Source organism: Hyperoodon ampullatus (assembly GCF_949752795.1).
Source record: "Hyperoodon ampullatus genome assembly, chromosome: X".
Classification (NCBI taxonomy): domain Eukaryota; kingdom Metazoa; phylum Chordata; class Mammalia; order Artiodactyla; family Ziphiidae; genus Hyperoodon; species Hyperoodon ampullatus.
In genome coordinates, this window is record NC_136913.1 from 48,350,719 (window position 1) to 48,367,130 (window position 16,412).

Sequence of the window (16,412 nt, forward strand, 5' to 3'; positions counted from 1 at the left end):
AGCAGCTGAAAGGACCAGAGATCCAGAGAGCAAAGCCAGGCACCCCACCGTGCAGAGACCCCTCTCAGGGTTACGCACGTAGGTGCCAGGGTCCCAGGTGCCCCTTGTCTGCCTCCTTGGGCCTGCAGGCGCCCACCTGGCCCTGTCTCCACACCTCAAAGCAGGCAGGCCTCCCTGGGCAAGCCCTCCCACCCAGTTGGTACAGGGCAGTGGGGCCCCTAGTTGGGGCCTCTCCCTCTCTCCACTGCTTGTCCCAGGGATAGGGTGACCATGCCACCCTCTGTGGCCTTGCTCTGGCCCAGTCTCTGCTCCCTCCTCACCCACCTCACCTGGGAGCGCACAGATGGGCCTGCCCCTCCTTTCTCTCTGCCTCCTTGCAGGCAGCCATGCAGAATGGGATTCAAATATTCGGGGACACCCTGGATTCCCAGGTGAGAGGGGCAGGGACTGTGAGCCCAGTTTCTAATGAAGAGATGAAGGCAGCGAGAGGGGCAGTGACTTGCCCGAGGTCACACAGCAAGTCAGTGACAGACTTGTAGCAGACTGATCTGAGACTGGACTTCTTAACCCTGCTCTCCAAGAGGAAGCTCGGAAAGAGGGGAATCTAGAGGGGCAGAGGTGCACGTCAGTGCTTCCGAAAGTCATGAGCTAGTGCGGCTAGTGAGAGCAACACCCCCAAGCCTGCCCACAGATTATGACAACAGGGCTTCAGTTCAGGAGCCTAGGCCTGGCCAAGAACCAGGCAGGGCTCCACTGAGGGAAGAAGATTCAAGATCCATCTCTCTCCTATTGCAGGGCTCCCCCTCCCTGTCCCTCTGCCTACATTTCCCTGTTTCCTCCTCCGTTTCCCCTTAGTGGCCCCCTTGGCCCCAGGTCTTGCTCCCTTCGGGTGGCTAGATGGACCTCCAGCTCAGGTAATGCCACTTATCTGCGCAAGAACCTTCCATGACTCCCCATTGCCCATGGGGAAAATAGAAGCTTCCCAGCTGGCTCTCTATGGCCCCTCAAGACCCTGCTGAACTCCCTGGCTTCCTTCAGCTTAGTTTAGTCGCCCCAATACTTCTGAGCTCTGCTCTGAGCCTGGTAGATTCTGTGCTGGGGGAGTTGAAAATCCTATCTCTGCCCTCAGGGAACTCCGAAGGGAGGTCCTTCCCCTCCCCTAGATACCAGAGCCCTTCCCACTTCCCCATCCCATCCGCACCCCCCTTAAGTCCTGCATTGATTTTCTCCAGTCCATTTTTTTTACATTTAATTTAATTTTTTTGGCCAAGCTGCTCCGCGTGTGGGATCTTAGTTCCCCGACCAGGGATGGAACTTGCGCCCCTGGCAGTGGAAGTGTGGAGCCTTAACCACTGGACCACCAGCGACGTCCTCCAGTCCATTTTTTATGGTTGAGAATCCACAACATTCTCTCTTACACATGCACGCACATCCACACTCACACCCACACACCTGACAAGGTCTTCCACCAGCACTGCCCCCTTGACCACTGGCATTAGAACAGAGGCCACAAAGGGCATCCCCCTCCCCCACCACGAAAGTCACACCACCAAATGCTTCCAATGCAGGGGGCACGGGTTCGATCCCTGGTCTGGGGTGGGGGGGGCGGGTGGAGAAAACCGCAAAGACCTGGTGAAAACCACAAAGCTGCTCACACGTCCACATGCAACACGCTTGGCACAGGGTGTGCACACACAGCCATACTCAGGCGTCTCTTGTCACTGATGGGGAACACGTCCTGGGCACCCCAGGATGCCTGGGTGTGGCCCTGGCTCTGCTGTGGGCGTGGGGTGTGCCCTCCGACAGGCCCCTCAGCAGGCCGAAGGGCAATCTTGATCCTGACCCTGAGGGAGCTCCCAATCTCAAAGACAAGAAACTCTCATTCAGGAAAAGCTAAGTGCGGCTCAGGAAGTGCAAGGGGGTCAGCCTGTCGGGACTGGGGAAGCTCAGGGGAGGGAGAGGCCAGGGACAGGATGGCCAGATAAAATACAGGATGCTCAGTTATGTTCGACTTTCAGATAAGCAATGAATAATTCCTTAGTATAAGCATGCCTCATGCATACTAAAAATGTATTATGCTATACTAAAATTTTTTTGTTGTACATCTGAAATTCAAATCTAACTGTACTTTTTTCGGGGTGAACTCCAGAAGCCCTGGTCAAGAAGGGATTCTAGTGAATGAGGTGGAGCCAGGCCTCTGAGGTGGCACCAGGCAAGCTGTGGGCTCTACCCAATTTCCCTGCAATGGGCACCTGAATGCTTATGACAGTGACATTATTTCAGGGATCACCTTGAATCTGGTCTTATTTATTAAAAAAACAAAGTCAATAATTAAAAACCTGTGGTACTTGGACCATTCCAAAGAAGGGTGGCATGATCACACTCGCTGACCAGACTGCATGGGTTAAGGTGTTGTGAAGCCTTCACTAAGAGCATCTGGCTCAGGAGTAACACAGACCTCAGTTAAATCCCAACACCCTCACTTACAAGCTGTGTGACCCTGGGCAAGCCTCTCCATCTATCTGAGCCTCAGTTTCCTTGTGTGGAAAATAGGATAATAATCACAGCTCCCTGGTTTTGAGGAGTCCATGAGACAAAGAAGGGAAAGGGCATACTGCTCCCCCACCCACAGAGCAATGTGGCCTGAACTTGAAAGCCAACAGAACCGCACATCCAGAAAGACACAAAACTACGCACACAGATACATAAACCCACAGACCACAGGCTGCAACCCAACACAAAGCTATCAACACAATGAGAAACGTGTGCAAACCCAGCCAGAGATGGACACAGAATCCAGCCCCACTCTCCTTGGCAGCTTCTCAGATCAGGGCGGGATTCCTACTAGAGGCAGAATGGCAGAGAAAAGACAATGGTACCCCATCCCCCATTCAAATTCAGTTCAAATATAGAAACCAAACAAAACCATAAAATAAGTGTCAAGAAGTATTACAGAGTTTGGAATTTTCCCATGACAACTGTTAGTGAAATAGCAAACTCATTCCAAAAATTGTTTCTGGTAGCTTCATGCCCCTGCTTGGCAGGTGCCCTGAGCATGTGCTTCTGGGCTTACTGGCAGAGTAGGTCTACCGTCTAGCTGAGTTTGAGGACAATGACTTTACCACTGGAACTGGACCCTTACCTCTTTCCGAGAATTTCAGCTCCCAGCTCTCCCCATCCCTGGCCAGCAGCACTCCCTCTCCCTTCTCCCAGCTTTAGCCTGGGCTTAATCTCAAGACAGCTAATAGGACCCCAGACTGGACCTCAGCCATTAACGCCCCGGTGACGTGGGGAATCGCTTCACAACTCTGGACCCCGATTTCCCCCATCTGCAAAATGGGGAGAATATGTGTGTGCTTCTCATTGTGAGGAACCGGTGAGATGCTACTGTGGGCAGAAGCCAGCCCTAGCACTCAGGCCTCCTGACCCCCAGGGCATGGTTCTCCCAGCAGCCCTCAGCCTCCAGGCTGAGAGGTAGGCCCCTGGGACAGTTGAATTCCTGGGGGTGGGGTGGGGTGGGGAAAGGGAGCAGAGGGAGTGGAGAAGAAAGAACAGCAAATAAGAAAGTGTCCTTTGGGCAGCCAGCTCTGTGGGGGGGTGGGGGGGGAGGGGAGTCCCTTAGCTTGAGAAAAAAGCAGAGGATAAAGGTGCCCCACCTCTTCCCACCTGCCCCTTGAATGTGAGGTCCAGCCCAGCTGCCCTGCTCCACCTCTGCAGCCAAACTTGCTTGGCCTGGCAGATGTTCCTTCTGAACATTTAAACACAAAGCTCTGTCAAGTATGAGAAGCGCAGGGGGAGCTGTCTATAGGAACCCTGTGGCTAGCCCGAAGATCCCTTCCTTGAAGTGGACTGGTCTTGTGAACATAAGGACTCTGAAGAAAAATGGAGGCACCTTTTGCAGAGTGAAGGCATTTTTGGAAAGTGGGAGCCATTCTGGCAAGTAAGGAGCTTCCTAGAGTGTTCCCTCTTGAAAACTGGAGAAACTTTCTGGAAAATGAAGGTCTTTTGGATAAAAAGAAGGCTCCTTCTGCAAAGGGAAGAAGCTTCTGCAATATGGAGGCGCTTTCTTCAAAGTGGAAGGACATTCTGTAAAGTGAGGAGAGTTCTATAAAGACGCTTTTGTAAAATGGATGATGTCTGTAAATGAAGGACTCTTTGACAAAATACAAGAGTTCTGTAAAACGGAGGACCTCTTTTGTAAAATGAGGCTCCTCTGTAAAGTGAAGAACGTTTCTGTGAAGTGTGGACCCTTGTGTAAAGTGAGGACCTTTTTGTAAAATGGGACAGTATAATGCAATAGGGGATGGTGAAGACGGGGGTAAACTGGAGAGCACATGCCTCACTTAAAGTAGGGATGGCAGCTTCTCCCCTCTATCTAATTGTCACCTTGCAGTAATGGGGGCCCTGCATCTTCAGGTCTTCCAGTATTTCAAGAGAATTAGAAATCCAGGCTTTTATGTGAAATCCCCTAATTTTAAAAACAGTGAGTAGGCCAAATGAAACTTGTGAGTCAAATTAAACTTGTGGGCCACCCGTTTGCAATACCTGACCTAGATGGTCCTTAAGGTCCCTTCCACCTCTGCCATTTACCTCCTGCTCTATCTGATGTGCTCTGGCCCTAGGGCGGCAGCTTTGGAGTCCCTCCTCTACCCCCTTGAAGGGCCCAGTCTCTTCTGGGCCTGAGCACCCTCAGGGAGCTGGCTCATGCAATACTTGTCAGCAGTTCCGTGAACTGGAATCTGCCTTTCGTTCTGTCGGGTCTTCTGCCTTGTGCAGGATGCCTGGTGAAAAAAGCAGGAGACTGCAAGAACTTTTAGAACTCTCTGGAACTCAAGGTGTTCAGTTTTTTGTGGAGGATATAAGGTATGAGGATTCAACTGTTTGTTGAGCTCCTATGCTGCACCAGGCATTTTGTTGATGCTTTCCTGCAGGGCATCCTCCTAACAACCCTGTGTGCTATTAGCTCCATTTTACAGATGAGGAAACTGAGGCACAGAGAAACAAAATAACTTGCCTGAGGATACACAGCTAGAAGTGGTTGAACTGAGACTGGATCCCAAGTGTGTCTGTGTCCAGAGTCACAGAGCACATCCTCAGTCAATGTTTGCTGAATTGCGAAAGACATCACATTGGGGGCGGTTGGGGGGAGGTCAGAGAACTTTCTAAAGGAAATGGCTTTTGAGTTTGGCCATCCAGGTTGTGTTTTTTTAGGTGTAGATAGACTGGGCACAGTCCTGCAGGCAAGGGAAGAAAAGTGAGCAAAGGTGTGGATACTAGGGGTGGGGAGGTGAAGAGTGTGTTTGAAGGGCACAGTGACCAGAGTCTTGGGTTTGTAAGAACAGGAGGAAGGGGCAGAAAAAGCCCAAAGACAGGCAGGCACCCTCCTTCTCCACCAACCACTACCACCAAGATACAGACCCATAGGGGCCATGCAGAGGCAGGCACTGGCACAGAAACACACACACACACAGAGTCTACATACAGAGACCCACACGCAAAAACATCTGGAAATGCCCCAGGGGCTTAGAGCCAAGGTGTCATAACACAGGAACACATAACATATACAGACCCAAAGACACACACAGACACACATGGATATATAATGACACACACTCAAACATACACATGGATATACAGAAACAAGAACATTAAGATATACACAAAACAGACCCATGGGGACAAAGACAGCGAGGCAGCCAGGCACATGTGCACGCATGCGCACGTACACACACACACACACACACACACACACACACACACACCCCCCACAGCCACATGGGAGCACAGACAGCCCATCTCTCTTCCAGTTGCTTGATTGCTGTGAGGGCCTGGCCACCTCCTCCCAGCATCTCTGGACCTGAGGCCAGAGAAGGCTGGGGGTGGTAGCTCCACCCCCAGGGAGGGGCTGGGGACTTCAGAGGACAGGAAGGGAAGGGAGTGGAGCTGCAGCTGGGAGCACTGGGGGCAGTAATTACCCAGTGCTGGGGCTGCCACGCTGGCTGTGATTTCCCTCCCCTTGAGGACAAAGCCGCTAGGGGATGGCCCCTCTGACCCCTGCTGTGTGTGACCCCAGAGCCCCCAACACCCACCCCTCTCCCCTCCCCCCTCCCCCCCACCGAGGCCTGGTCAAAACCGAGAGTTGGCAACACAGAAAGATCATGACGGAAAAGGACCGAGAGAGACTGGGACAAAAACAAGGAGGAAGAAGACAGGAAAACTACAGAGACCCAGAAAATCGGACAGCTAGAGAGGGAGACCGGAAAAAATGGGCGGGGGCGGGTCAGAAGGGAGACAGAGACAGTGAGGGATGCAGGCCCAAAGAGGCAAAGGGGACAAAAAGAGCAGACCAGGGCCACTTGTTGAACGTGGCTACAATGTGCCACGCCGCGTGCTCTGCTCTACCTGTGGCATTTAATCCTAACAACCCTAGGAGGTGGGGATGCTAACCCCAGTTTGTAGATGAGAAAACCGAGGCTCAGAGGGCTGAGGTGATTCACTCAGGATCACATGAAACTAGAAAGTGGCAGAGCTGGGTCTGGGGGGCTCTCACCACTGCCTGCCCCTGACAGGGACATGGGGCCCAAACAGAGATCCCCTGAAGGAATTCTCCGGAGACAGAAGCTGTCTGGGAGATCTGGAGACTTGGAGCCCCTAAGAGACGCAGAGTGAAAGAGCCCAGCACCTTCCCTGCCCCCTCCCCTGCGCCCCGGGTCGGGGAGGGCCGCAGCTACACCTGGAACGCATTAGGCTGGGAGGCCCCGCCTGGGGAGCAGGGAAGACGCTGGAGGGGGGGGGGGGCAGAGAAGGTGAAGGTGAAGTTGAAGGCAGCGGCGTGGGCGGCAGAGAGGGTCTAGCAGGCCCAGGCAGAAGGGCTTCTACGCCAGCTTCAGCTCCTTGGGGCCAGCGCTGCCAGTCCTGCCTTTCCCGCTTTCTACAGGCGCCTTCCCTCCCTGACTTAACCCCTTCTCTGCACGGGCCACGGGGAGGTGCTGCGGAGGGCTGCAAGCCTCCAGCAATGGGAAGAGCCTTCAGTTCCCTCTCTGGGCCTCGGCCACACACCTGTGCCCCTCAACCCTCCTGTCCTTAGTCTGGGGCCCAGATGGACACAGTTGACGCCTACTGGGCACTGCCCCTTTTTCAGGCTCCTCAGACTCAGTGCATCTTAAAACCCAGCTCTATCGCAGCCCCTAGTGGCTCTTCCTCCTGTTTCCCCACCCCAGGAACGGCACCTCCAGCCACCCAGTTCCCTAAGCCAGAGGCTGGGCTTTCTCCACGACTCCCCCTGCTCCCTTAACTCACACGTCCAGCCAGACCCCAAGTCCTACAGACTCAACTTCTTAGGAGGGCAGGAATCCACAGACTATTTCTCCCACTCCAGCCTCCTAACGGGTCTCCCTCCCATCCTCAGGGCCCTCTACAAGGTATTCTCCACACCACAACCCGGTTATGAAAACAATCCTCTTCAATTTCTGTAGCCCGGTGAAGGGCTCCCCTCGCCTCGGGGGTAAACTCCAAACGCCTGAGCATAGGGACAAGTAAGGCCCAGCTTGAAAACACTTCCCCACCCCCACCCCCACCCCCACCCTCCAGCCACAAAGGCCTCTTGTCTGTTCCTCGAAAGTGCTCTCCTCTGCCTGGGGCTCTGGCACATGTCATTCTCGTGGGCCTCAACAGCTTTCCTGCTTCTCCTTACCTCTGGACTATTGATCCGTGGGATCTCAGCTCAAGTGTCCTCTTTTCCCTGCCTGCCCCCTCCTCATCTGTTCCTTCAGCATCTGTGCTTGGAATGACCTGTCATGTATGTCTTCCCTGCTAGAAAGGAGCTCCATGAGGACAGGGACTGAGCCTGCCTTTTGTTGCCCACCCAGCAATTCACACAGGGCCAAGCACAAAGTAGGTACTCAATAAACATTTGTTAAGTGAAGAAATGTCCTCCTTCTTCCCCTCTTGCACTCTCCCTTATCTGCTCACCAAGTACTTATGGATGCCCTACTATATGCCAGACAAATGCGATGAACAGGGCCTTGATGTTACAAATGGGGAAACGAAGGCCTTGAGGTGGGAAGGGAAGCCTGAGGGCACAGTGAACCAAGGGCAGAGTCAGGAGTGCATAGGTGCCTTCTGCTATTGCCTTCATCCTTGTCTTCAGCCCTCTGTGCTTTGAGGTACCTTCTGGAGGTGTGATGCCTTCCAGGTCCAAGGAACTGGGTACTGGAGCCTGGAGAGGCTGGACTCACTGCTCCAAGGATGTCTGCTCTCTCCAGATGAGGGCACTTAACACTTCTGGGCTGGGCAACGGCAGAGTGCACTTCCTGTCCTCATTCCAGACAGGTCCTAGCCCCACCCAGCCAGCGTCTGGCCAGCTCCACATCTGCCTAAGGCATTTAGCTAACTGGTCCCCAGAATACCATGGTTGGCATCTGTCTGGAGCACTGGTAGCTGCCGCTCACTCTTGAAGGAGCAAGTAGCTCCAGCCCGGCTGTCCCCTAGGGGCAGAGGCACGTGAAAGGGCCGAGGAATGGGGATGCCAACCATCTGCAGCTGGAAACTTCGATTCTTTTAGTCCTGTCTGGAGAAGTCCTTATTGCAGCTACCCAGTCTTTACACTTCGTTGTGTTTGTTTGGGAGGCCCCAGCTGACTAGAAACCAAATCTGGGTCTTTTCCCAGACACTCCCCTGGAATCTCAAACTGCTGCTCTCCAAAAATCACCAGCAGAGCCCACCACCCCCTCCTGTCATGAGTCCCCTCTTCTCCTTTCCATGAGCAACCTCCCTCTATGGCCTCTCAGGATGCCCTCAACAGGGAAAACACGGAAGGAGCCACAGGAATTTACTTCACCAATGTTTGATTTGCTTTTCAGGAGTACTCCCTCCGTTCTTTGCAGCAGCCACTACCCTGGGTATATGTGAAATGGGTCTCAGCTTTATGCAAATATACTTTAAAAACTGCTCTTCCCCCCACCCCACCCCCAAATGACATTTCTAAGGCAAAGTTTGGGTGACTCTGCTGACCTCACTATCTGACCTCACTATCTATGTCTTCAAGGATGGGACTGGGGCTTCCCTGGTGGTGCAGTGGTTAAGAATCCACCTGCCAATGCAGGGGACACGGGTTCGAGCCCTGGTCCAGGAAGATCCCACATGCTGCAGAGCAACTGAACCGGTGAGCCACAACTACTGAGCCTGCACTCTAGAGCCCGCGAGCCACAACTCCTGAAGCCCACGCGCCCTAGAGCCCATGCTCTGCAACAAGAGAAGCCAGAGCAACGAGAAGCCTGCGCACCACACGAAGGGTAGCCCCCGCTCGCCACCCGGATGTCCCCCCAGGCCTCTCAAATGCAACAGGTTTCAAACGTACATCAGTATCTCCCCCCAAACCTGCTCCTTCTCTTGCAAGCAGGTGGCCCCACCAGCATCCACCAGGTCACCGTAGTTGGTTTCAGAAAACAACCCAGACTCATCCTGGACTTTTCCTTCTTCCTCGGCCTCTACGTCCAAGACACCACCAAGATCTGTCCATGTTAGCACCAAAATCTCTCTCAGATCTTACCTTCCTCACCTACCATCACTCTAACCCAAGCTACTATCACCTCTTGCTGGGATGACTGCGACCCCTACCTGCCGGTCTCTGACTCCACTCTTGTGCCCCTACCATCCACTCTCCACATACAGCCGTGGGGATTTCTCAAACACCCATATCTGAGCACATCATTCCCCTTCAAAGGTTCCCCTTTGCCCTCAGGATTAAGTCCCTTCGCCAGCCTTCTCTCTCTACTTCTCCCAATACCAGCCCCTGTCTGAGGATGCCTCATGTCTCAGTGCCTTTGCTCCCACTGAACTTCCTACCTGAACTGCTCTCTGTGTTCCTCCTAGCTCTGCAAACCTTGCTGGCACCCCTCTAGAGCCCTTCCTTTGGGCCAGGCCCTGTGCTGGGTGCTGCTGATGCCAGCGTTTCCTCTGCCTAGAGTCCCAGAACTGTAACTGGCTTCCAGCTTAAATTGCCAAATGGCAGCCATACATAAGAGCTAGGCATAAAGGGTAAACTGAGGCTGCCAGTGTTTGTGCGTATGTGGGTGAGAGGTTGACTCACTCCCTTTAGCTTAGATCCCAGGCCTCCCTTCGGGGTTGGGAGTTATGGTGGGAGGCCCACACAAGGCCCTGGGGAGAGGGCCTCAGAGTGGAGGCTGATGTGGTATCCTAATGATGCTGACTCACTGTAGGACCACAGCTTAAACTGCCTCTCAGAGTCTCCACTGTCCCAGCTCAAGGATGGTTCCCACTCTAGGCTATACATCAGAATCACCTGAGGAGCTTTCAAAATAGATTCCCGGGTTGCAACCCTAAGATCCTGGAGCTTTGAGGTAGAGTCTGGGAATCACATTTATTTTTTCAAAATCAACAAGGGGGATTCTGATGTTCATCCAGTATAGGAAACCCAGAACCAGACGGTGACTAGGGGTCTTTCCAGCTCCAATTCTTACTCTTAGAGTGTCAGATGATGGCCCAGGCTCCAAATCAGGAGGAGCCAGCCCCTCCTGCTGCCCCCCTCAACAGGCTGAGTCCTTCCACTACCCACAAAAAGGCTTTAACACCAGGTGCAACTCCTCTGACTGAGCTAGGGTCAAGTCCCAAGCTACCCCCCAATCAGCATCTGGAAAGATATTCCCAAAGCTGAGGAAGAGGGCAGGGCTCCCCCCAGATCTCTATGAGCAAACCTACACTTGGGAACTCCTTTCTGACTCTCTCAAAGCCCTCTCTGGTATCTCAGAGAAGTTTAGTTATCTCAGTAACCCAATAATAAGGCCTTAGGTTTTATCAAACTGGGAAATGGGCATAAAAACAATCAACCAACCCCGCACTAGGAATCAGGGTAACTAAAAGAGAAAACACTTTGAAGCAATTCAAATCTTTCACATGGATAAGATACATTATTTTAAAAACCATCCCCCCCACCAGGATGGGCCACTGCCCCTAAGGATGGTGATTCTATAAAGGCCTCAGCAGTCTGAGGGAGGAAGCGGGGAGGCACACGGAAATCTTAACATGTGGACTAAAATGTTTCAGCCCTTTAATTGACGCGCTCTCTCTCTCTCTCTCTCTCTCACACTCACACACACACACACACCCTACAACTACCAACCCTGCCCTCTTTGGGCCAATTATAGGCAAGTCCTGTGGAGAGAGAAGCAAGTCACTTGTGCCTACCCCTGGGCTGGCTGGGCAGTGGGGGTGGCGGGCTCTCACGCCCCATGCTGCTGTGAATCACATGGCCCAGCACTTGTCTTGCCAGGGCCTGAGTAATTCCTCCGCCTCTTCTTCAGAAGGTTTTTCTCTTATTTTTTTTTAAATTTTATTTCATTCTGCAGGCTTTGCAACCAGTATCTCATAGACTTCTCATGGCATTCTCTAGATGAGGAAATTGAGGCTCAGAGAAGGGAAGTCACTCACCCGGGGTTCCACAGTGAGTCAGTTAGGAATGGTTGGATGGGAGGCCAGGTCCTTCCCTGACACCCTTCTTATTCCCACTCCTCAACTTGAAGTGAAAGAAAGAAAAAGACACCCACCAATTAGAGAGGCAGGGACTTCATTGGGAAAACGGATCGTAGGAACTTTGTGCTGCTTTTTGGGGGGAGGAGGGGAGTGGTTCAGGATGGGTATTTTGATTGTAATTTGGAAGGACTGATGGAGTAGAAAGAATCACTGCTGTGTATTGATCAGAGGCCAGAGACCAGGGGCCTAGATGCTGCCCAGCTACTGACTCCCATACCAAGAGTATCTGGAGGGCAGGAGCTCAGTTGTCCTTCTCTTAGACAATGGTTACTGAGGGCCTACTATGTGGTCCCTTCGTATCTGTTCAGGCATTTGTTCAAGGATTTATTGAGCACCTACTGTGCGCTAGGCACTATGCTAGTTGCTGGGGATACAACAGTGAACAAAACAGATATAATCCCCTTGCCCTCACGGAGTTCACATTCTAGTTGAGGAAGACAGGCAATAAATAAGTAGACACATAGAATAAGATAACTGCATATGTACTAAGCGCAAGGATGGAAGTGCAGTGGCAATTTTGATGGAGACCCACAAGGGCCCCTACCTAAAGTGATCAGGGAAGGTCTCTCAGAGGAGGTGACATCTGAGCTGAGACCTGAAAGATAAGAAACAAGCCAGGTAGAGAGCAGGGGGAAGAGCTGCCAGGCAGAGGGAAAAGCAGATGCAAAAGCCCTGAGGTGGGAGTGCTTGTGGCATGTTTTGGGATCTGAAAGAAGGTGCTGCAGTAAAGTGGGTGAGTAACCTGCTCCACACAGTGTCTGTCAAGGGGAGTTTGGAAAGTCAGCAAGAGCAACATGCAGGGTAGGGCGTTAAAGGCCTGTTGTCAGCTGGTTATCTCCAGCCCACACTGAGGGAGCCCCTGAGAACTCCCAGAGGTTCCACAACTAGCCCAAGGTCACAAGGGCAGCAAGGGGCACATGTTGCCCATACTTTTATGCTTTACTAATGCTACCTGGTACTGGGCCACAGTCCCCCCAAACCTGAGAAGCCTGGGATGTGGGCCCTGGGAGGTCCCAGAGGCTCAACAGCTACTTCAAGTGTTGCCCAGTGGAAGGTACTGCTCTTCCTCCATGGCTTCCGGGCTCAGGTCCGCATGGGATGTTCCCAGACGGGGGAGGCCCTGCTGGACTCCTCAGACACTCAGTTCTGTGCAGGGAAAAGGTCTCTCCAGGCAGTGATCTGTGGCCCCAGCCTGAACTAGAGCTGCTCCACCTCTGCAAATCCAAGTTCAAGCATCCTGGCTTCGCCTCACAAACAACCTTATAGCCCTGCACCTCTGCAGCTCTGCTACAACTGGCTTCTGCCTCCCCCATCACCACCTTTCTGCTGTCTCCCTACCTACCAGCCCCTCCAGCCCTTCCCTCCAACTTGACCCCCAAGGCCCACCTCTTCCACCTTTCTCTCTCATCAGCACCTTCTACTCCCTCCTTCCCTTGTCCTCCTGCCACATACACCTGGCAAAACCCCAACCTTGGATCAATCTACCATCCCTCTTTTTTTTTTTTTTCCACTCATACTCCAGAGCTGCTGAACAGTACAGGAGAAAATCACATAAGCAGAAGGCTTGGCTTTACTTTCATGGTCTCCAACCTCAGTTTGGGAAGCAGAAAGACCATAGACTTTGGACTCAAATAGATCTGGTTTGGAATCCTGTCTCTATACTAGCTGTGTGACCTTGGGCAAGTTACTTAATTTCTTTGAGTCTCAGTTTCCTCCCGTACAAAATGGGTCTAATGATACTTACTTCACAGGAGGCTCCTGAAGATGAAATGAAAACCCATGTAAAGCACCCAGTGCCTGGCAAAATGTAGGCGCTTGGCAAATGGGAGACTCGTTCTTTTCTCCCATTCCCCCAAACAAACCCCCCTTACTGCCTTGCAATCCAGCCCCTTTTTCTTACAGTGCTCCCTCTCCCATTAGCCTCAGCAGATAGAAGAGGAGGGTCGGAAGGGTTGAGGGGGCACAGAGGACAGAGAGGAGGCGGGAGGGGCTGGGGGTGGACAGGGGTTGAAAGAATTAGACGAAGGCCGAGGAGCGAGGGAAGGGGTTGCGGGTTGAGAAGAGACGAAGGGCTGGGGTGAGCGGGCCGGCCCAGAGGTGGGGCTTAAAGGGCCCGAGAACAAGAACCCGCTCCCAGGCCCATGGCTCGGGCTCCCATGCTTTCTCGATCACTCACCAGGCCGGGGTTGCGAGCCCTCCAGGTGGTAGGAGAAGCGCAGGGCCCGGTGGTGCTGTGGACTGGGGCCGCAGGGCAAGACCCGGGGGCCTGGAGCGACGCCCAGACTGGCGTCCGAGGGTCCGGCAAACTGGGGATCCAAGAGGCTTCCGAGAGCCGAGCCTGATCCCCTGGGCACCGGCAGTCCAGGCTCCGAGGTTCCAGGGTCCGAGTCGGCATAGGCCGGTGGCGCGGCGCTGGGGGAGTTCGCGGTTGGGTGTTCGGGCTCGGAAGGCCCGGCGCCCCCCGGGGCTCGGTGGCCGTGCATGGTCCGGGCCTGGGCGCGGGGCCCGGGCTCCCCGCTTGGCTCCAGCTCCTGGGGCGTAGGCGCGGGCGGAGGAGGCCCGGCGCCCGGCGGAGCAGCGGCCTCAGGCTCGGGGGGCGGGGCTGCGGGCTCAGCCCCACTGCGGAGACTTGAGCCCCGGGCCCGGGCCCGGGCCAGCAGCCGTGGCAGCGGTGGCAGTCCCAGCAGCAGCCGCAGTACCAGCAGCAGCCGCGGCCACCGCCGCTGCGGTGCCAGGCATCGCCGGCCCGGGCCCCGCGCGGGGAATGGGCTCGGCGGGGCCGGGGGCCCGCTGGGGAGCGCTGTCTATGCGGCAGCGGCTGGGTGAGGGTCGGGGGGTAGCGCTCGGCGCGGGCTCTCTCGTGAGCGTTGAGCCACTTCCGTGGCCCCGGGGCGAGCGGCCGGTCTGTTCCGAGTGCGTGTTCTCTTCTTTCTCCCCAGATGGGAATCGATCTGGGCTCTCCTGGCTGGTCGGAAAAGGTTCTTCCTCCCGCCGCAGCGGAGGCTGGGGGGCGGAGGGGAGGAGAGGAGAGGGAAGGGGAGGGAGGGAGGGAGGAGAGGATGGCGGTGGCGGGGGGCGCGCGTGTGCGCCGCGCGCTCGGGCTGGGGGTTTCCCCCTCAGCCAATGCCTCCCGACGATGCTCCAGCGGCGGGGGCAGGGGAACAGCCTGGGCCCGGCTCCGCCGTCCTCCCCAGCCTCGGCCTGGGTCTCCGCGGCGGCGGGCGGGAAGGAGCCCGGGGAAGGGGGGTGGGGAGGCGGGAGCAGTCGCTGAGGCAGCCGCAGCCACAGCGGCGCTGGGACCCAGTTGCCCGGGTCCCGCCCCCTCGCCCGGGATTTGCGCCTGGCCACGCCTCCTCACTTCGGCCGGCCTCAATTCTCGCTGCGACCGCCTTCAAGGCACTCCTTCTTCTTAAAAATTCCCCCTCAGCCTGTCCTCCCCATCTCCCCCTGGTCCCGCACAATCAAGTCTACGGGCTCAAACCCCCAAATCTGCCTTTCTGTCACATCTCAGTTCTGCCTCCCTCTGCTCATCGTTCAATCTCCTTTCCAGCAACCTTTCCACATGTTCCAGAGTTTACCTAGGGCTTGGCTCATAGGGGACTTGCCTTTGATACTCTTCACGCAGCTCAAACCAGACCTCATGGTTCTTTACTTCGCCACTCCTTGGCCAATAGCCTCAGTTCCCAGGATTGTCGCATCTGCCTGGCAACATTCCAACCTTGAATCAGTCCAACTGTCCGCCTTTTCCATGCCTGTGCCCAGGCAGCTAAACACTGCTGGAGAAAACTATTCAACCTCACAGATTTGTGCCACTATAAACTCATGGTCCCCAGCTTCTACCAGGCCCTCGGTGCTGACCCACAACCCTACTATGCGTTCCCGGGCAGCCTTCTCTCTCATGCTCTGCAACAGCCATTTCTAACCTCCCTTCTCCTCAAACCCCCAACTTCTCCATCTGTCCCCTGACCCTCAGCAGATGACCCCACCTCCTGCTTCACAGAGTAAACAGAAGTCACCAAAAAGGAAGTTCTTTCCTTCTTGCCACCAAACCTACAGAATCTGTCCCTTGTTCCTTCCCAACAGCATTTAAACATACCCAGGTCTCTTCCATCTAAAAATTACCAAAAAATCTCCCTCTCCAACCACCTCCCTCTCTTCCCTCTATAAACGTCTCAAGAGTCGCCTACACTTAACTGTCTTAATTTTCCCACTTCCCACTTATCTTTCAACCCACTCCAATCTGCCTCTACTATTTGCCTGATACTGCTCTCTTATCAAGGTCTGCCACGGCCCATGTCACTAAATCCAATAGAATTTATTCAGAGGTTATCTTACCTGACTTCTTGGTAGCATTTGGCACTAGTGACCACTCCCTCCTCCTTAAACCACTTCCATGACACCACACTCTCAGTTTTCTCCTGCTTCCTTGGTAACTCCTTTTTACTTTCCAGACTCCTCCTTGTCCAACTCTTAGATGCTGATGCTCTTTAGGTTTTGGCCTGAGCTCTCTTCTCTCTCTCTGCTCTTTCCTATGATTATTACATTCATTCTCATGGTTTCAACTATCATTTCTTTGCTGATGACTCCCAAATTGATACAAGTCCAGGTACTTCTCCTGACCTATGCGTTCAGCGGGTTAATAGACAGATAGCTCTACCTGAATACCCTGGAGACACCTAAAGCCTCAGCTTCTCTCCAACTCCAGGTATCCTCCTCCCAGCCTTTGTGTCCTTCTTTGTGCCTTACCTTAGCGAATGACCCCAGTCAAGGCAGAAACCTGAGCTGTACCCCTCTTCTTTCTCCTCCACTCCCATGCAATCACCAAGTCCTGTCATTCTTATCTCCTGAATATCTCCCAAATT

The 16,412-nt window shown here is 54.1% G+C and overlaps 1 protein-coding gene across 1 annotated transcript in view; it reads right to left on the reverse strand.

Annotated features, from left to right (window-relative positions):
• FGD1 (FYVE, RhoGEF and PH domain containing 1) overlaps positions 1 to 14,033 on the reverse strand; it is a gene marked incomplete at its 5' end in the record, with an annotated part of 34,782 nt that extends 20,749 nt beyond the window's left edge. The window contains one exon of the mRNA XM_079727698.1: positions 13,727 to 14,033. Coding sequence (XP_079583824.1) covers positions 13,727 to 14,033 — 307 coding nt within the window. The remainder of the gene's footprint in view (positions 1 to 13,726) is intronic.
• Between the last annotated feature and the right edge of the window lie 2,379 nt (positions 14,034 to 16,412).